The sequence below is a fragment of the Syzygium oleosum genome, unplaced genomic scaffold, assembly GCF_021117445.2.
Source record: "Syzygium oleosum isolate NSW1041296 unplaced genomic scaffold, Sole_v2.1 Sole_v2.13, whole genome shotgun sequence".
NCBI classification, from domain to species: Eukaryota; Viridiplantae; Streptophyta; class Magnoliopsida; order Myrtales; family Myrtaceae; genus Syzygium; species Syzygium oleosum.
In genome coordinates this window covers 3,979,242-4,000,068 of record NW_026607497.1, presented here as the reverse complement: position 1 = coordinate 4,000,068, position 20,827 = coordinate 3,979,242, and the positions used below count along the sequence as shown (strand labels likewise).

Genomic DNA, 20,827 nt, shown 5'->3' with positions numbered 1-20,827 from the left:
GTGTGTTGTCCAATTTCGATCTGGCAAGAACTCTTTGGCCGAAAAAAGAAAAAAAAATCTGGTCGATATTTCAGGTTAGTCGAAGAACAATGGATCCGAATGTTTGAGAAGCCGAGGCACTAGCAGAGTCTGCTTCACATCTTGTCTTAGAGCCGAAAGGACAATTTATTACTATGGATTGATCATCCTGGAATAAGGCCTACTACAAAAAAGAGAGAATTTTGGGCAACACTACCTTTAATCTGTTTGTGTTTAGAAAGGATTTCAAATATGATATTGCATGAACTTGTCGATCGAAAATGTTGTGCCACATATGCTGCTTCGCTCTTTTGGATCAGAGCAACTTGACCCCGATTAAACTGTTTCGACATTAAACTTTCGGGTATATAATACTTGATCTGCTTAGTAGTTGGATCATATATGGAAACATAGGCTGGGAAGTTTTCTTTTTGCCCTTTGTTGTAAAAAAATTCACCTCAGCCCCACTTTGAGCTAAGATGTTAAAAGAGGAAGAAGAAAGAATTGCCCGGTAATCACCCCTGTTTTGACGTCTCAGAGTCGTGGATAGATGGAGAACCCTACAGCTTCAGCTCAAGTTGCTGAAAGAACAGAGCAGTTACCACTAGCAAGTCAATGGCAAAAAGGCCAGCTTATTGGGCGTGGCACTTTTGGAAGTGTTTACATTGCTAGCAACCAGTAAGTTAGCTCTGGGAAACTTCGACATGTTGCATATTTTTAGACATCCAGTTAGCTAAACTTTGACATGTTTCCTGACAGAGAAACCGGAGCTCTGTGTGCATTGAAGGAATTTGAGTTATTGCCTATCGATCCAAATTTGGCTGAGTGCATGAGGCAGTTAAAGCAGGTAATTTTTTGTAATGCTCTGGGATCCAATCTATTCTCCCATCTGATCTAAATATACTGCAGAGAGTTTCTTTTATCATTTCCAGGTAATTGATTGCTTTGCTACCTTAATGTTTTTCAACCTGTTACACAGGAAATTGAAGTACTTAGCCAGCTTAGACATCCAAACATTCTGCAGTATTATGGCAGTGAAATTGTGAGTCACCTTTCCATGGCATCTACACGTCTCAGCTCAACAGGCATTCCTAATTTGACTCACCAAAATTTCAACATATTCATACATACTCAGGTCGAGGATCGGCTTAACATATATCTAGAATATGCACATCAATGTTCGATAGACAAGTATATCCAGGAGCATCTTGGGGCCCTAACAGAATCGGGTGTCCACAATTTTACACGCCATATTGTGACTGGATTGGCTTACCTGCACGCTAACAACTCCATACATGGTTAATTCTAGACCATTGATCTCAAGCATCATGAGATGACTTGCATATTGGTTAAGGACAACAGGACCTTCTTTATTGTGCCTACATACCTGTGAAAACTCTTTGGCGTGTGCAGGGATTTAAAGGGAGCTAATTTATTTGTGGATGCATCTGGGATAGTCAAACTTGCTGACTTTGGGATTGCCAAACATGTGAGTTTCGACCACTTCACTGCAAGACTACCGAGTGCATGTAAAAATTCCTTGCTGATCTGTGGTGCATTTACTGGCGAATGTGAAGTCAGGGTGACTGATAGATTAGGTTAGTGCAAAAAGAAAAAAAAGAAAACATGCAAGCTTGTTATTCTTCATCTCCGCTCTATCAATGCACACTTTCATTATTGGTTTGTGGCATTTCATCTGTGCAAAAGTCTACCGTAGATGGATGAAATCTTATTGAATAATTTTCTTTACTTTTTTTCACATCGTTTTGGGTAAAGATACTATGTTGCATAAACGGGAAAATATTTCTTGCTGTAAATAGATGCCGAAACCAAATGAGAGTTCTTTCCTTTTCTACTGGTTTCTGAAAAGTTCCTAAGAGGTGTACCCGCTAGAGTGCAATACCTTTGGTGAATGGTTCTTCTTGTGTTGTTTTTACTGCTCCTCTGCCTTCCAAGAGAAGGATCGAATTTAGTCGGAATAAGAAGCGCCTCCTTCCTAACATGGGGTAAATAAAAGTGTAATTGTCCATAGAACGGAAATCTGGACAGTAGCCAAAGTATTGTTGCTCTCTTTTCAAGTTCTGAAGCATATGCTGAAATCATTTTGTTGATTGCTTCATGGTCCTTTTTCTCGGTAATGAGCTAACATAAGTCGAAAGTGGTTGATTTAGTTCTTTCATCGATCTGATGTATCTATGTCTATGAAGATGTTGCAATTTTATCCAGTGTTCCATGAGAACACCAAATAGTCTTCGGCTTTACTAATGTCCTACGGTTTCTTAGCTAACTGGACAAGCAGCTTACCGCTCTTTGAAGAAGTGTCTAAACTGGATGGCTCCACAGGTACTTTGCTTTTGTTTACGTTAATGCTACATTCTTTTTTTTGTCGTGGCCGAATGATGGAATGGTATATCCTGCAGCTCATACAATCCTTGATGGCGAATGATAACAGCACGGATCTCGATCATACTGCTGACATCTGGAGCTTGGGATGTACTATTATCGAAATGGTAACTGGGAAACCTCCTTGGAGTGAGTATGAGCAGGTAAGAACGCTGCATTGCTTTTTCATTCTCTCTGTTAGTCCTTCCAAGGATACGCTTCCGACCAAATCTGTGTCACTGTTTTCTGTTGGAAGTTTGGGACTGTGCGTATTACCATTTGGCAAGTGATCTGTGTCTTCAGTTTCTGTTTCATGTTTGATCATTAATGCAGGCTGCGGCTATTTTTAAGGTGATGCGAAGTTCTCCACCAATACCCGAGTCTTTATCCGCCGAGAGAAAGGATTTCCTGCAGTGCTGCTTTCGAAGACAGCCTGCTGCGAGGCCTTCAGCTGCTATGCTACTTAAGCATGCTTTCCTGCAAATTTGAAGTTGCAGATGACTGACTTTTTTCATGAGCCAATACGTTGTTGCGAAAGGGATGTTGTACTGTAAAGTTTCATATTTACTAAACCAAAAGGATCACAAGGTCCATAGATGGGATGAAGAAGAAAGAAGACTCTTAATGGTCCAATAAGAGATACTTTTTGCTTCAAAGGAAGGGCGTCGGATGCAGAGCAGGGGTCGACAATAGGTTTCTTTTTCTAAAAAAGGTACATTTAAGAACTTTTTTCAGTATAAAAGGTTACTAACATGGTGAAAAAATTATTTATCTAATGGAGAATTAGGGTGCGCATGAATACCATTCTGTGCCCGGGTGCTATTCCTGAACAGAAATGAATTTTTTTTATTCTGTGCCCGGAAACAATTTTTGAGTATTTGAAGGCGTTTGATAAACTGTCCAAAATTTCTATTCCTAGAGTAGAAAAGAACAGAAATGCGTTTGGTAACTACACAAAATTTCTATTCCCAAATAATATTTTAATAATATTTTAAATTGTTTAATTTTTTTTTTTTTTACCCATTTTTTTCTTTGGCCATGGCCGGTCGCCTGCGGCCAGCCCAGGCTGTGGCCGGCCGGTCGCCGGCGACCGGCCATGTCGAGGCGCGAGGGTGGACCCTCGCCCACTGGCGAGGCGGCCTCGCCCGAGACCGACAAATGGGCTTCGGCCTCGCTCGATGCGGGCGAGGGGACCCTCGCCATCTGCGGGCGAGGCCGAGCCTCGCCGTCGCGGCCAACATGGCTCGGCCTCGCTCGATCAGGGCGAGGCCGCCTCGCCCGGGCGGTGAGGGTCCGGCCCTCGCCCTCGCCGGCGAGGGCGACCTTCGCCTCCGCCGGCGGTCGGCGAGGGCCGTGACGCCCTCGCCGGCCCTGGCGTGTGGCCGGTCGCCGGCGGCCGGCTCACCGAGGAAGAACAACACCACAAAATAAGAAAAGAAAAAAAAAAAAAAAAAGAAAAAAAACCGATTCTCAAAATTGTGCCGAGAAACAAGAAGCAACTTTTTTTACTTCTTGTTTCTCTTCCAAAACTGTTTCTCGGCACAAATTTTTGCAAAAATGTGCCCAGGAACAAAAAGTTTACTAACCGCATTTACGTTCCCAAACTATTTCAGGAACAAAAAAACAGAAATTTTCACTATTTGGCACGTTACCAAACGGGCCCTTACTTAACACTTTAAGAAAGAAGCTACTACTTCAGAATAGATTTAAGTTCACATTACCTTAAGAAAACTCACCGATAAATCGATTGAAAAAACTAAATAGTTTCATTAGAAGTTGTTACATTGAAAAGAATTACTTTTGCTCATAAAAGAAAAAGCTTAAGCATATGAATTATTATATTAGGTAATTCATAGTGTTCAGTAACTTTCTCGATTAGAAAGGTAACGTCAAATCTATCATAAATTAGTTACGAGATATTGACTATAAAAATATTTATTTGTTGACAAGATGCACGTTTTTCTACGATGATCTGACTCGAAGGTGGACATCCACATAAACAATTTGACAGTGCTGTTTAATCCAAATGTTTTGTATGGAGTGCATTTGAGTCATAAACATCGTCTACGAGGTATATCTATTCATCAAAATCGAATGGTGTATGGTGTTGATACGAAGTCAAAGAAGAAGCACCACATCAGCAAATACAAGCAAGATAAATAAAAGAAAAGAAAATGATATGAACATTAGAAGTCTTAAAATCACGTCGAGGGTGTAATCAATTTTTGAAACTTATTCAATTAGTGCAATTAAAATTCTGTCAACTCCATGTGATTTTACAAAATGTGGCACTAGTTGGCACTAAATGCATGGCACCAAGAAGCCTAAAAAGAAAAAAGAAAAAGCAAAACATAGCAAAAAAGAAATCCAGAACCAGGGAGAGAGACGGCGACGCCCTTGGTGTAGTCATGGCCACGGTTCGGAACCGACCGGTTCCGGTTCGGAACCGGCGGTTTCGGTTCGTGGCCAAGTATGAACCGGACGGTTCCGGGCCGGTTCCGGTTCCGGGTCGGTTCATAATTTTTCTTTTCTGTTTTTTTTCTTTTTCTTTTTTTTTTCTTTTCTTCCTCCGCCGGCCTCAGGCGAGGCCGCCCTCGCCTGGGCTGGGCGAGGCCGGCCTCGCCAGATCGGGCGAGGGCTCGACCTCGGGCGAGGCCGACCTCGCCTGCAACCGGCGAGGCCGGCCTCGCCCGACGCCGGCCGAGGCTCGACTGGCCGAAGAACCGGCGAGGCCGGCCTCTCCTAAGGCCGGGCGAGGTCGAACCCTCGCCCGGATCCGGCGAGGCTCGACCTCGCCGGCGTCGGGCGAGGCCGACCTCGCACCTGGCACGCGAGGCCGGCCTCGCCCGACGCCGGCGAGGCTCGACCTCGCCTGCAACTGGCGAGGCCGGCCTTGCCCGACGCCGGCGAGGTCGAACCCTCGCTAGATCTGCAGCTTTTTCTTTTTTTTTTTTTTTTTTTTTGAACCGGGCTCGGAACCGGCGGTTCCGGGCCGGTTCAAAAATTTCTTGAACCGGAACCGGGCCCGTAGGGCACGGGCCGGTTCCGGTTCCAAACCGCGGGCCCGGTCAACGGGCCGGGCCCGGGTTTGATAGGGCCGGTTCCGGTCCGGTTCCGGGCCGAAACCGGCCCGTGGCCATGACTACCTTGGTGAGCTCCGACGACCCTTGAGCAGCCGCGTCAACACTCCCCTGAAGAGACTGGGGCCCACATCTCCCTTTCTCTTCGGTTCCATTTTCCTAATTTTTTTGTTTTTCTTTTGGTTCTTGCCTTTATTATTTTTATTTTTATTTTTATTTTTTGGCCTATTTTTTGAGATGTTACTTCAGAGCCGCGTGTCCTCAAAATATCTTTAAAAATGTCATATCTACATTTTTCGTTACTTAAGTTGAACGTGTCTAACAACTTGATTGTCATGATTGGATTAGTTTATAATTTAATTATACTTTCATGATAAGTTTTTGGATTTATAATGCACATATTAAAAAAGAGAGAAAAGAAACATTAAAGATAGAGAAAAATGGAAGGGCGCTGGACTTGTACATGTTGATATACAAATGTCTGGTTTATGCCACATCAGCAAGTTGATGATGTCACTAACAATGATTGATGGAGGGATTTGATTTCATTGACGAGAAAAGCTAGAGGACATGTTTCTATTGGGTCCGTTTTTTTCAAGAATGACAACACGAACGTTTGAAGGAAGCTCCTCAAGGTAGGTCCGTTAAATGAGTGGGTTGGGTCGGATTGAAAAATTGACTAACCCAAATAAATCTATTTATCCTGTTTTTCGTGCAATGTAAATTTATTGACCAATGCCTAATCCAATTCATATTGCTAAAAAACTTTTATATTTAGCTCTATATAAGAAAATTCATATCCAGATTGAGGTGAGAGTGTAGCGTGAGTAAGCGCAAGATCGAAAGAGGGCAAGAGAGAATGAAGAGAGTGTTCTAAAAGTGGATTGAGTTTAAGTAAGTTGTAAACCCATTTATGATTAATTTATGATTCATTTATCACCCATATTATATTTAAACCCATTTATGACTTATTTACTGAATATAACTAATATATATATAAGACAATGTGTGTTTTAAAAGCCACATGTCAGATATATTATTGGTAATGAACATAGTAGTTTCTTATTAATGATCCTTGGCAGCCTCATGGGGTGTTGTTGGATGTTTACCCTCAAAAACTGATATATATTGCTGCATTAGGCCTTAACTCTCTAGTTGCTGGTGTCATTAATGGAGATGAGTGGGTTTGAATTCCACCAAGATCAGATTTGTCGGTGCATATTCAAGCAGCCATATGTGGAACAATCTTTCCCCTGCTCTGCTCTTGAGGGTATAGCAATTTTCAAAGGACATACCTCTGGATGCTTCTTCACTCAGGCTGATGCTTGGGAGTAGGTGAGAGTAGGTGAGTAATAAAAAAACAGAATATCTCTTGACATCAAGTCATCTGGTTTAATCCAAATTCGCCTCAATTTAGCTGTATAGCTTGGCTTGCTCCACTGATGACATATGTGTCTTATGCTCTTCTTGCTGAGTCTAGGAAACCTTTGTTTTCTGAGGGTCCCTTCTCGAAGGATGGAGATCTCTAATGGGGTTTGCTTGGAGTTTGTTGGATTGTTAAAGACTGGGATAGAATGGGATCTTGGAGCTGCTAGAGGGAGGTCTTTGACTAAAATCATATTGAAACTCATCTGGAATGGTGCCATCTACCATATTTGGGTTGATAGGAATGAAGCTTTTCGTAGTCATGTTGTTCCTCAGTCTACTAGTGTTGTTAAAATGGCGGTCTTTGGTGTGAGAATCCGCATTCAAAGCTATTGCAGGAAACAAAGCGTCTTTGAATGATGCAGAATCGCAGATAAAGCTCCGTGTACAATATTTCAGATTGTTTCGAGAGCTTGGGTGTTTTCTGTTGTTTCTTCTCTGGGCTTTAGGGACATTACTTTTGTATTGGGCCCTGAATGTTTGTTCTGTTGTGTTTGTGGGGCGTTGGTGGAAAGTTTTCGGCTTGTAATTAGGCTTAGTCCATCCAAAACTTTTTTGTTGAGGAATGAAGATGCCCGCTTACGAACCCGAAAAAAGAGCTAAAGAAATTAATTGCCTGATTTAAAAAGTTGAAGGATTCAATAGCACAAAATGAAAAAGCCAAACTGTATCTAAATGCAAGATTTGCATTTACGGGATTTGGTTTTTATTTTCTTTTTATGGTTTCCAGTGTCACTTACCACGTGTAATCTTTCCTGCGGCTAGCTCTTCGATGTGGTCCGGTCCGATAACGCCCGCAAAACGTACTTTCCTTGCAGCGCATGTAAGAAATTTGCTCCTCCTGGCTGCCGTTGACTCTGTTTTTCCATTTCATATAATGCCCGACCTTGACCTTTTTCGAGCCTGACGAATCCCTAAACCCTTGAAAACTTAAACTGGCAACCTTCTTGAATTCCTGATGCTAATACCTTTCCGCGGTTCAGATTGCCAGAACAGATTCTTTCCTTTTTTTGGTCAGAAGCTAGAGCAGCTTTGATCCTTACTTTTCATCTATCTTTGCTACTTTGGAATTTCAAATATTGTCGGTTCTTTTCTATGTCTGCTATTTACGTACTCTGAGGGATCCTCGGGTGGTTCAGCTTTACTGGGTGATTGGAAAAGGGTTTAGTATGGCCTTTTTTTATACATGTAGATCTTGTCTGACTTCGTTCTTCTCTAGTCTGCTCTAAATTGTCTCCTCTTTTGTAGCTCAGAATAAGTAATGCCTAGAGACGTTGATCGATTTCGGAGGTATGTGGAGGTTGTGGCGGACAAGTGGAAGTGTAAGTTTTGTGGCAAGGATTTTAGTGGAAGTGCTACGAGGATCAAGGCACACCTCGCTGGGGTTCCGGGCTACGGTATTAAACCATGCGAGAGAGTTGATGATCATGTAAGATCACAAGCTTTGAATGCGATGAAAGGTAAAAGTGTGGTGGACGCAACCCACAGGGGAGGCGCATCTATTGAGGTAATGGGACGAGGAAGTGACGGTATGGGCCAAATTGTTGTCCTTGGTAGTGACCATGCTTCGAGTCCCCACGACATGCAGAACTCGAATCAAAACGTCCCACAGCAACCATCTTGCCATTGGCAGAATGGAAGTGTTGCTGGTGCGGCTTCGGTAGATCGTCACTCTCAAGAGCCCTTGTGTCTCGCTGACATGCCTGTGGGTGATCCAGAAATGCCCCCACAACCCAATGGGTCAATTCAACGCTCGGATGATGAACATGGAACCGAAAAAACTTCATCTCTCCTGCAACCTTCAACCGATCCGCCGGCTTCAATTTTTCTTGATCCAAGTCAACTACCAGAGCTTTTTGATCAGTCTATTGATCTCGAGACGAGGTATGAACGACAGAATAGTAGAGGGTCATCACCATTGCAAAATCATCGATCCCTTAATAACAGTGTGACAAATGGGTTGCATCAGTCAACTAGACTTGGTGTTGCTGTGCCTGGTGCCCGTCTCAGTGACATAAGTACAATTGGCACTCCCCAGCATCCCAATCAAACACATTCCGGCTTTGACGAACAATGGAGAGGTGATAATGCTTCATGTCTGCCAATATATTCAGCAGAGTGGCTGTCTTATCTTCTTGATATGCCCTATCAGCCACAGTTTTCCATTCCATCTTGTTATTCTGAGGAAATGCAAACGAGTGACCTGCAGAATCGAATGGGTCCGTTGTCATCACAAAATGATCAATCCCTTCATGTAGGCACTTCAAATTGTTTGCCAGACTGCAATCAAATCCCTATTGCCGAAGCAGTTCCCCTGTCCAATGCTACAAGTGTAACCAATGCCGTCCAGCATTCTAGTCGACAGACACTTCTTATATGTGATGAAGAATGTGGAAATGAGACTAGTTCCTTTCCCACACAAGCTTCAATGGACATGTCTCCGCCAAGTGCATCACAGCCTTCCACTGACCCTCACACTTTTGAGAATCTGGACTTGGATTCCCAAGTTCCAGAGGGTGGAACTGACACAGAAGGCCCATTATCATCACAAGGTATGCCTTGAAGTGATCCTTCTCTTTTCTACTGACTGTCTCCTTATTTAACATATCCCACGTTTTCCCAATTACAGGCGTATCCTTGAATGTTTCATATGTGCACTTTCTCTCATTTTTTACTGATGATATGTTACATGAGAATATCAAACAGATGTAAATGTTAGTTTCAGTGTAGATGTTTTGTGGGATTAAGTCTACATTTTGACTCTACTTGCACTCGTGGCTTCTTTTGAAAATTCAATGGTTGATTGATCAGGATTGTTAATTATGATTTTATCCTGCTTTACTTTTGCAACCAGCTTCCAGGCACCCTCCACGTCAATGTTTTCCAGATCAACCTCATAATCTTGAGACAATGAACACGGAGCATCACCCAAGTGTGTCATCATCATCACAGAATAACCAGTTCTCGATTACATGTTTCCCGCAAGCTCCACTGGACATACATGCGAGTAGTCCATCTTCATCGCAAGGTACATGTTTATTCATCTAGACTGATCCTTATGTATCCTGATGTTACTTAATCAGGGAGAAGGATGAATACTTACATTAGGATCTAACACGCAGAATTCTTGATTCACAATTAGCTATATACAGAGGCGTTCCAATCACGAGTCATCCAAACACAGGCAACTTTGAAAATAATGGAGCTTTGAAAAGAAAGGTAGAACGACTCTACAATAGAGAAGCTGACATAAAGAATGAGTTAGAGTTCGCTGCATCTCTATCTCTGAAGAAGCAGAGAATAGAAGTTGTGAATTGGTTGACGAACATGGAAAAGCTGAGGAAAAATTTCCAAAGTCTTGAACCAGCAAGCGCAGAAAATTTGCCACCACAACAACAGGTGGATATGTTGATGAAAGAAGCAGAAGACCTTATCATAAAAAGCAAATTTCCAGAAGGACTATTTGAGGTGGGAGATGCCAAAGTCAACATATTATTAGAACGAAAGTTGGAGGCAGGAAGGGCATTTCAGACAAATACTAAGAAGATCTTGCAGTGCCTAAAAGAGAATCACATATCACGATTAGGCATCTACGGTATGGGGGGTGTCGGGAAAACAACCATTATGGTGCACATACATAATAGGCTCCTAAAAAATGCAAACCATTTTAATATATTGTGGATTGCTGTGTCGCAAGATCTCAACATACATAAGTTGCAAGGTGACATTTGGAAGGCGCTAAACTTAGGTGATCTAAAAGAAGAGGATGCGATGAAACGGGCGGCAATGTTGTTTGATCAATTAAGTAAAAGAGGGAAGTCTATACTTATCCTCGATGATGTATGGGAACAATTTGATCTTGATGAGGTGGGTATCCCTGTTGAAGCTGATGGACTTAAGCTGGTGTTAACAACTCGGTCCTTTGAAGTATGCCGCCAGATGCATTGTCAGGAGAAGATAAAAATCGAACCTTTGTCTCCTAATGAGGCACAATGCTTATTTTTGAAGGAACTTGGACCTGGAGCTCTTAGTGTGGAAATTAAAGCAGTTATGAAGTTAATCGTAGAAGAATGTGCTGGTCTACCACTCGGAATCGTCACGATGGCAAGAACCATGAGAGGAGTAAGTGATCTGTTTGAATGGAAGGATATATTAGAGAGATTGAAAGAATCTAACATGGGGCAAATGGATATGGAAAAGAAGGTCTTAGCAAATTTAAAATTAAGTTATAGTCGCCTGAGTAATGATGAAGTCCAACGATGTTTCTTATGCTGTGCACTTTATCCAGAAGACCGGCTAATTCATAAGTTTGAGCTGATAGAATTTTTTATTGATGAAGGATTGATTGGAGGATTGGATAAGAGGGAGAAATGTTATGATAGAGGTCTTACCATACTGAACAAACTTGAAAATGTTTGCTTGTTGGAAAATGATCAGGGTATGGTCAAGATGCATGATTTGATCAGAGATATGGCTTTGCATGTCATGAGTGCGACTTCCATGGTTAAAGCGGGCAAGGGTTTGACAAGGATTCTGAGTGAGGAATGCTGGATGGATGGTGTAGAGAAAGTTTCTTTCATGGAGAATTACATCAGGGTTATTCCATCCAATATGTCACCAAATTGTCCTAAACTGGCAACTTTGCTATTAAATGGTAGCTTATGGGGGGTTGTGCTGATCCCTGAGTCTTTCTTCAAGCGATTGGAGGGGTTGAAGGTTCTAAACCTGAGTGGATGTGGGATCAGAGAGCTTCCCAATTCCATCTCGGATTTGGTAAACTTGAGGGCATTGTTGTTGAGGGAGTGTCGGGAATTGTGTCATATTCCTTATTTAGGAAAGCTGAGTTCATTGAGGAAGTTGGATGTCCATGGATGTAGATATTTGAAAGCAGTGGAGGGCTTGGAAATGTTGGTGAACTTGAGATACCTCGACTTATTTAAATCAGGTATAGAAAGATTAGTGGAAGGAACATTGGCAGGTTTGGCAAACTTGCAATATCTAAAGATAGGGGAAGTGAAAGGAGATGACGTGACAAATTTATGGGCATTGGAGACTCTTGATTCTTCTTTCCAGAACGTCGTTGATTTCAACAAATACATGAGATTTCTCCAGCAGAGTGGCCCTCATCACTATTACCAGCTTGTGGTGAATCAAGAAAAATCATTGTGGTCTGCGAGTGTATATGATGATCCAAGATTTGGGACTTCGGAGAGAAATATTGACATTGATTGTTGCGATTATGCTATTGTCAGGGCAGGAGGGGAATGCAATGAGGATTCTATTTTGATTGCGCAAGACGTGCAGAGATTGGTGGGGAGAAAATGTGGAGGTATGACAAATTTGTCCAGCATCGGCCCGCTTGAAAGCCTCCAGGTGCTAATAATGGAAGAATGGGAAAACTTACAGACGCTCTGTGGAGGAGTAGATGAAGTAATTGACAATCATGACTACCCTCTTCTATTCCGTAGTCTGAAGACGCTTACTGTCGAGAGATGTCCAAAACTGAAGTATCTCTTTGGGAATCGTTCTAAAGTCACCCTTCCACATCTACGACGGATTGTGATAAAAAACTGTGAGGAATTACGAGGGATAACTGCAGCAGGAGCAATATTTGCAACGCCACTCCCTGCCTTCCCCAACCTAGAAAAGATTGTGATAGAGCACTGTGCCAACATGAAGAGCGTGGTGGAATCTGAGTTGCTCCCTCACCTTCCTAACCTGAAAGAGGTTACGGTACAGCATTGTGAGAAAATGGAGGTGATAATAGGAAGGGCTCCCCAAACCATGCCACCCGGTGCCCTTTCTCTTCTTACATCTCTTTGGATAGAGCGATGCCCCAATGTGAGGAAGCTTCTTACTCATGAATTGCTACTCCACCTCCCTAATATCCAAGGCATTCTAGTCCATGACTGCAGAAGGATGGAGGAGATAATAGGCCATGAAGGACGACGGCGACAACTAGGAGATGAAGTAAGCCGTCTAAACATCAGTACCACCTGTTCCTCCTTGCCAAAGTTAAACTTCTTGAATCTACTTACACTACCAGAATTGGAGAGCATATATGATGGGACGATAAATTGTGATTCCATCCAATATATTAGATTATGGGATTGTCCGAAGCTGAAGAGGATTGCTCTGCATCTGCCCATACTAAATAACAGCTTCCCTTCTCTTAGGGAGATTAGTGTAGATGATGAGGCAAGTTGGGAGTCGCTGGAGTGGGGTCCTCCTCATGTCAAGTCTCTGCTTCGACCCTTTGTCTATTTTTAATTCTTCAATTAATTCCAGCATAACTCGTAAGTCGTTATGACGGTCCATCTTTGTCTTTTCTTTTTGCCCCACTTTCCTTTTCCAATAGTAATACTAATTAGTTACTTCGAACTCTGTGGCCAGGTTTCATGCATATTATACTGAAGTTGAGTCTTCTCTTGGAACAAATACGATGGAGCTCTGCATATGTTGGATTCTTTCGTCCTCATTGTGGTGGTCTCATTCTGCTTGACTTCTTCCTGATGTCCGAGGTACTTCTGTTTTCTGCCATTCATATCGGTTATCACAGTCTCTGCTATGTATTTTTCAGCAATACCATTTTTCTTTTACACCCGACTCGAACAATCATTTCGCCTTTAAAAAGCTTTTCATTTTCCACAATGCACTTTGTATTTGCTTTTGTTCATTTAATAGTGCGGACAAATCATTAAAAAAGTTTAGCACATGTTTCTTGAGGTGTCTCCTACTTGATTGAACAGCTCGGATCACGATCTCATTGCTTACATGTGGAGAATTACATACTCAGTAGCCCTTGTTGATTTACCTTACTGTAAAGTTGACTAATATCAAGGTTTTGAACTCCTTAAGAATCACTACATGCCATTGCTTTCTGTTGGAAGTTTGGGGCGATGCTTATTACCTTTGGTAATGTGCTGTCTTTAGTTTCTGTCCAAGGGTTATTATTTAATGCTGGCTGCGGCTATGTTAAAGGTGATGCTCAGTACTCTGCCAATACCTGAAACATTATTTGCCGAGGCTGACTTCAAACTTCTCCATAGATGGTTGTTGCCCCCAACTTCAACTTCAAATGGAGCAATTATTGCCTGCATCCGCATCATGCTCACATGATCCATGTTCATCTAAAAATTTTTCCTTCAAATGAGGCGAGATCTTCAACCATGGATCCTCACTGTAACTTTCTTTTTGCTTTCATCCACCTTCCATCCCAGCCCAATCAAAGTTCATCACTTCGAACTCATACGCCTCAACTTCATCAATGCCAAGCCCATTATGAGTAGGAAATTGAAGTACCAACCTTCCCTTCTTCCTGGGAGAGTTACACAACCGAATCTGCTGTTAGACAGTGCAAGTGTGTGGAATATGTATAGTTTATTGAAGAATAGATATTAAATGCATTTCTAGTAATATAGGTGATACTTAGATCAAGATAAGTTTCCCCGATTGTTGGAATGCCATTCCAGTCCGTCGACTCAAAAACTATGCAACCAATCAGAGGTCCAAATCCAACCAAACATGACATAAGGCCACGTTTGGTGTAAAGAAGCAGACACTAGGACGGAATTATAGTTTTTTTTTTTTTTGGTAAGGAAAGGACGGAATTATAGTTTTTTTTTTTTTGGTAAGGAAAGGACGGAATTATAGTTATGGTGCAGTAAAGTGAGAACTTTGCATCATTAGGAATATCCCAACTGCATAGGAACTACTGTTCCAGCTTTTGCCACTAATAAGATTTCTTCACTTATTAGCCTATGGATTAGCTTTCCTTTCCTTCCTGGTTAATCAAGACTTCAGTTGGAATAATTTTCAATTTTTCACTGCATTTTCCTAGAATCCCTCCTCCAGTCCCATCTCATTTTCTTTGCATTCTTCTTCTTCTCTTGCCCTCTTTCTTGTTTTATTATAGGGGATGATGCAATTTTGCTGGATTTTTCCTTGATGGTTTTTTTTCCTGGAATTTTTTAAGAAATACAAATACAATTTTCGAAACTAGATTTTGTTACTCTTCTGTTGAATTAATTTGGTGACTGAAACAAATACAAAGTAATACACATCCGGGTCAACTCCAGTTTTTGAAATCGGCAGAATCTGATGCTATTTGTTTTATCTCAACCGCAATTTCCAGTAAGGCACCTAATGACACTGTATAAATCGGCAGCATCTTATTATTTAATAGGATTTGTATAAAAATTGATGCGTTTTCTACATGGTAATCTTCATCCCTCGTTCCTGAAAGAATCTACCACCTAAAATACAAGTTCAGAAACTGACAAAAATAGAGCTAAATATAACTCTCTTGCTTTCCCCTCATCCCACACCCACAACAATGAACATTTTGATCCCTCTTCTTCTCTTTCTTCTACCAGTTCTCTTTCCGTTAGCAGGAGAAGAAGAGGATCATCAAGAAAGCTACCTCCGGGATCACTGGGAATCCCATAATTGGCCGAAGCATTGGCATGCTCCGAGCCATGAGGACAAACACGGGAGAAAAATGGCCTTAAGAAAGAGTGAGGAAGTATGGACCAATCTCGAAGCTCACTCTCTTCGGTAAACCGACGGTGTTCATTCTTGGACAAGCAGCAAACAAGTTTGTATTCTACGGAGACAGCAGCATGCTTGCCAACAAGAAACCATCATCCATCCGCGCGATTCTAAGGGACCGCAATCTGATGGAACTCAGTGGCCAAGATCACAAACGCGTGAGGGACTCTCTCATGTCGTTCTTGAGACCAGAATCCCTGAAGCAGTATGTGGGGAAAATAGATGAAGAAGTAAGAAAGCACATCGAGTTGCACTGGCAGGACATGGAAAAAGTTGCGGTATGTTGAAATTCTGTACTCTCTCTCTGATGCTTTGATCTGTTTGAGATATATTTAAAAAATATTAAATTTTAAGATACACATTGTGTATGCACTCATACTCACATATGACTGGTTCACACTTGTACGGCCTCCGCATGTATTGCCCTAGTAGAATGAATGCATATACTGAGAGTGCGCATAATCTCTTTGATAAACGAAAAGAGAGTAAATAACACTAACGTTTTGATCTTCCTATAGGCATTGTCCCTGATGGAAAACCTTTACATTCAACATCATATGCTCTCTTCTCTTTGTATGGAGGAAAGAGCCGATCTAGAGAAATTCTTGCAATGCTTTCAAGAAATGATAGAGGGAATGTGATCAATACCAGTAAAGCTGCCGTTCACGCGCTATATTGGAGCCTCTGTGCAAGCTCCAGCGTCCAAGATTTGTTGAAGGAATTTGTACAAGAGAAGAAGGTGAAACTAGAGCAGCACACTGCAACTCCTCCTCAAGACTTGATCACGTGCTTGTTAAGTAAGCACAACGAAGAAAACGAACGAGTTGTGACTGACAAGGAAATTCTGCACAATATCATGCTTGTCATGGTTGCTGGACATGATACCTCGTCTGTCCTTGTAACTTTTATGCTGTGTCTTCTGTCTAAAAATCCTGCTGTTTATGAAGCAGTTCTTCAAGGTACACGTTCTCTATTTCCGGCATCTTTTTAGATTTGTTGAATCCGCGAAGAGATTCCTGCAGCCCAAAGGAAGGCAAATAAAACAAAACGAAGAAGAATTTGTTCAAACTCAGTTCAATCTTGAAGTATGACCTAAGCTGCGCAAGGATAATAAATGATCTCTATTTTGCTGATGGATAATGGGTGGCTTGACAAATGTAAGAAAAATCAATACATAAATTTGTCAGATTTTCCAAAGCCTGATGTCAACTTTAATGACAAAGCTCAGAAGCATGTTCCTTCCCCCTTATTGCAACAAGTAAGGATGCAAATAACTCTTCCTATCTCTTCAAATGTTTGAACTATCTGCTATTTATTCTCTCTGTATGTGAAACCAGTTTATTGACATATATTTGGTATTTTGTGTGATTTAGATCTTCTGGGCATCGAACATGACACATATGGATGAGAGCATATTCCCAGAGCCATTAAAGTTTGATCCTGCTAAATTTGAAAACCAAAAGTCAGTACCGCCCTACAGCTTTATTGCTTTTGGAGGAGGGCCTCACGTATGCCCAGGAAACGAACTTGCGAGGATCGAAACCCTTGTTGCAACCCATGATTTGGTCACTTTGTACTCTTGGGAGTTATGTTCAGATGATCATTACATAAGGGACTCATGCCAGTACCTACTCTAGGACTACTGCTCCGGATTGTGCCAAAGAAACAGAAATGAAGTACAATTTTTTACTTAGCTATCCAGGACTTTCACCGTGCCAACTTTTCAGGACTTGGCTATATCAAGCATCCCCATTGGTGGGATAAACGTTACCATTTACCCAAGAAAGAAGCCAGTGATTTGAGAAGCTCCTCTGAATAACATAAGCAAGTGCACTCTGCCAATGCCCAATGGTGTAAGTTTTCAATTTCCATGATGCTACATGCATGTTGTCAGTACAAACTATCAATGCTTTCTATATTACTTAAGACAGCTGGTGTTTGAACAGGAAAGGGAATACGTGGCCTCTCTCCTAAATTTTTCTATTGCTCTTCCAATTTCTTTGGGTCGGGTTGAATCTGATTCTAATTTTTGTTTTTTTTTCTTCTTTCTTGCTTTTTACCTAACAAACCATAATATTTCAACAAAAAATGATGACAGAGCATTAACGTATGAAAAGGAGAATCATATTTATTGATTGAATCCATGTTATAGTGAAGTTGAAATCATTTGCTTTTGTTATAATTATTTATATCTTTTTGAGCACAATATATGTAATTTCTCTGTTGTCCTATGGAATAGGTAAAGACAATAGCAATAAAAGTGCTAAGGGAATTTCAGTATGATCGGGTAATAAATAAGAGAACTAATTTTGTTCTTTAACTTAATTGAGTAGATATTCTAAAGTGCGGTATTTAATATTCTCAAGACATAAATATAAGATGAAATAAGATGTTAAGTAATCATTTGCCTTAGAGATTGATAAATTATAATGAAGAAAACTATGTTATCTCTGAAACTCTATTTATCTTGAGTGCCTCATTTCCTGTGTTAATTTTCGAAACACCACTAATTATCACCATCGGGAGAGCGAAAAGGCGATCAATCTTGAGATGGAGTGACAATTTATCATTAGTAAGACCACCCACTTTGGCAAAATATTTTTGTACTTTCTCTTTGTGAAGTGAATATTATTTACTTTTTTATTTGAAATCTAACATGTAGAAAGTAATTAACTAAGCTAAATAATGCGGAGTCCTTCAAGAAATGGCAATTTCTATCTGATTTTTGACATGTCAATACATTGAACTTTGATGTAGTTAAATATACCCGTGCATGGCACGGGTCATACTCTAGTATTAGATTGAATGACAGCATAAAAGCTTAAGTAGATATTTTGATACTCAACCGGTCAACCCAACGTGCTTGCTGGTAGTCAATTTTCATTAAGTTAACTAAGAGAATCACAGTGTAGAAAATCAGCGCATTTTTGGCAAATTCAACTTGCACAGGGAAAGGACACATAGGCCCTTAAGTCTATAAAAGATAACTTTTTGCTTCAAAGGAAGGGCATCGGGTGCAGAGGAGGGTCGACAATAGGTTTCTTTTCTGAAAAAAGGTACATTTGAGAAATTTTTTTGGTATAAAGTTACTGACACGGTGAAATAATTATTTATTTCATATAAATGATTATATTAGCTAAATGTTTCACAGTCGTTAGTAAACTTTCTCGATTATAAAAAATAAGGTCAAATCTTTTAAGTAAATTACAAGGTATTGGTTATATAAGTACTTGTACATCGACAGACTAAGAAGCATGTTCTCTCGCATGGTCTGACCGAAGGCATACTTCAACCTAAGTGATTTGACAACGCTGCTTAATCTAAACATTTTGTATGGAGTGCATTCGAATCATAAACATTTTGTACAAAGGACATCTATTCATAAAAATTGAATGGTATTGATATGGCTCCAAAAAAGTAACACATCAGCAAAACACAAGCAAGAAAACCAAAAATAAAAAAAATAAAGAAAGAGAAGTGAAGAGTGTGTCGGAATTCCTAAACTTATTGTGAAAGTGCAACTAAGCCTAAAATTTGTCCAACTAACGCAAGCAAATACTCCATCATTTTGGTGGAAGGAACATTTGCAGGTTTGGCAAACCTGCAATATCTTAGGATTGGGGAAGGGAAGGGGGAAGTATCAAAGTTATGGCCATGGAGGCTCTTGATTCTTCCTTCAAGAATGTCGCATAGGGAAAATTATCCAAAAAGTCATAAGCCTATTGCACTTTTACCAATTCAGTCATAAACCTTTCAATTTTATCAATTTACTCATAAACCTTTTCAAATTTTACCAATTGAGTCAATCTTGCCAATTTTGATCGGAAATCGCTGATGTGGATACTGGCCGTTTTACGTGCTGGTGCGATCGACGTTGACGTGGATAATTTTTAGTATTTTTTGAATTTTTTATTTGTTCTTTTCTTTCTCTTTATCTTCTTCACTTTCCTACTGTGGCCGATTGACCTATGAGGATTGCCGTCTACGTCAGCGATTTCCGGTCAAAATTGGTAAGATGGATTCAATTGGTAAAACTTGAAAAACGTTTAAGACTCAATTGGTAAAAATGCAATTGATTTAGGATTTTTTGGATAATTTTCTTCAAATATAGGACATTTCTCCAACTAGAGTGGCTCGCATCCCCATCACCAACTTCCGGTGAATCAAGAAAGATCATCGTGTGTCTGCGAATGTAAGTGATGACGATCCAAGATTCGAGACTTATGAGAGGAAAGATCGATATTGATTGTCGCGATTATGCTCTTGTTGGGCGGGAGGGGGGAAGTGTTCCCCCCCGATGGGTGTTCTCCCAAGTGTTGATGCAATTTTTAGCAGCAATTTTCCACGATGGTTCTTTGTCAGGAATAATGCTGCATCTTGAGTCGATGAAATGCAAATGGTCAGATGAATTCCCATAAAAATATCCCACGTCATTAGTTTACGAGATTTCAACGAGCCTTATATTTATGTAATCTCCTTTTACTTATTCGTTCGAGCTTTTAGGCCGAGCTCTCTCATGTGTGCGAGAATTGATCATGGCGTAACTATATTGATATACTAAATGATGCGATAGGCCGCGATTGACCTTAGTAATAAGTGAACTGAATTCGGCATTTCCATGTTATTTGGCACACAAAATATCGATGCAAGTAGTATTATTTTAGGGGTGGAAACTGTGATTGGTTCAAAGGCAAACGTGTGCAACTCCATTTGAGATTCTCGGTATGTTCTCCTACTTAGATAACCCGACAATTTTCCTCTTTTCTTCGATAGTATAATTTAATTTCCCTTTACTAATTTCCGCTCTCTAGATCTATCTCTCTATTTGTTCTTTTTTTCCCGGTCAAATAAGGGGATTAAATTTATCTTGTCGGTTAACTGTCGACGACATCAATTAAGCTTTTTTTTTCTCTCTCTCCATAAATATTCATACGCATAGTTCTTATTGTGTATTTTTATCAATAATTTCTTTTCATTATTTACTAATTCAGATATTTTGTGATAAAACGATTTTAATTAGTCTATCGAATATCAATTTGATAAATAAAAAGCGATAGATCTTCTTCAATTGGAGAACAGAGGACCGTACACCACGATCTCATTCTTCTAGAATTAATTGTTTTGTTTTCTTTTTTTGAGAAGGCACTTCGCAATTTCCTAGCACTGTATGGTCCGGTCATTCATGAAGGTGTGCTGGATTTTTCTCTGAAAAACCGAGATATTACTTTCTCAACAGACGAGATAGTTTGTCATTTATGAGGGTCTTTTCTCACCCACTGGCTCTCTGTATGGTCAATTATGAGGGCGTGCAGGATTTTTCTTCGCCGCGTGTCCTTTCTGGACCCAGTTGCTCCCTCTTTTGCAGAAATTCC

General features: G+C 40.7%; 3 protein-coding genes across 3 annotated transcripts; all 3 read left to right on the top strand.

The window, feature by feature from the left end:
• Positions 1-318: 318 nt before the first annotated feature.
• LOC115668080 (mitogen-activated protein kinase kinase kinase 5-like) lies at positions 319-3,002 on the top strand. Its single transcript, XM_056317053.1, has 8 exons — positions 319-696; positions 778-865; positions 998-1,060; positions 1,154-1,317; positions 1,432-1,507; positions 2,302-2,361; positions 2,439-2,564; positions 2,734-3,002. Exons 1-8 carry the CDS (start codon positions 569-571, stop codon positions 2,887-2,889), a joined length of 861 nt encoding a protein of 286 aa, XP_056173028.1. The 5' UTR covers positions 319-568; the 3' UTR covers positions 2,890-3,002.
• Positions 3,003-7,265: 4,263 nt separating this feature from the next.
• On the top strand, positions 7,266-15,315 carry LOC130134668 (probable disease resistance protein At4g27220). Its single transcript, XM_056317036.1, has 5 exons — positions 7,266-9,457; positions 9,760-9,933; positions 10,048-13,201; positions 13,299-13,426; positions 15,299-15,315. Exons 1-3 carry the CDS (start codon positions 8,167-8,169, stop codon positions 13,173-13,175), a joined length of 4,593 nt encoding a protein of 1,530 aa, XP_056173011.1. The 5' UTR covers positions 7,266-8,166; the 3' UTR covers positions 13,176-13,201; positions 13,299-13,426; positions 15,299-15,315.
• Positions 14,610-16,525, top strand: LOC115663856 (cytochrome P450 716B2-like). The gene is made up of 2 exons (XM_030585825.2): positions 14,610-15,733; positions 16,042-16,525. Exons 1-2 carry the CDS (start codon positions 15,527-15,529, stop codon positions 16,444-16,446), a joined length of 612 nt encoding a protein of 203 aa, XP_030441685.1. The 5' UTR covers positions 14,610-15,526; the 3' UTR covers positions 16,447-16,525.
• Positions 16,526-20,827: the final 4,302 nt, after the last annotated feature.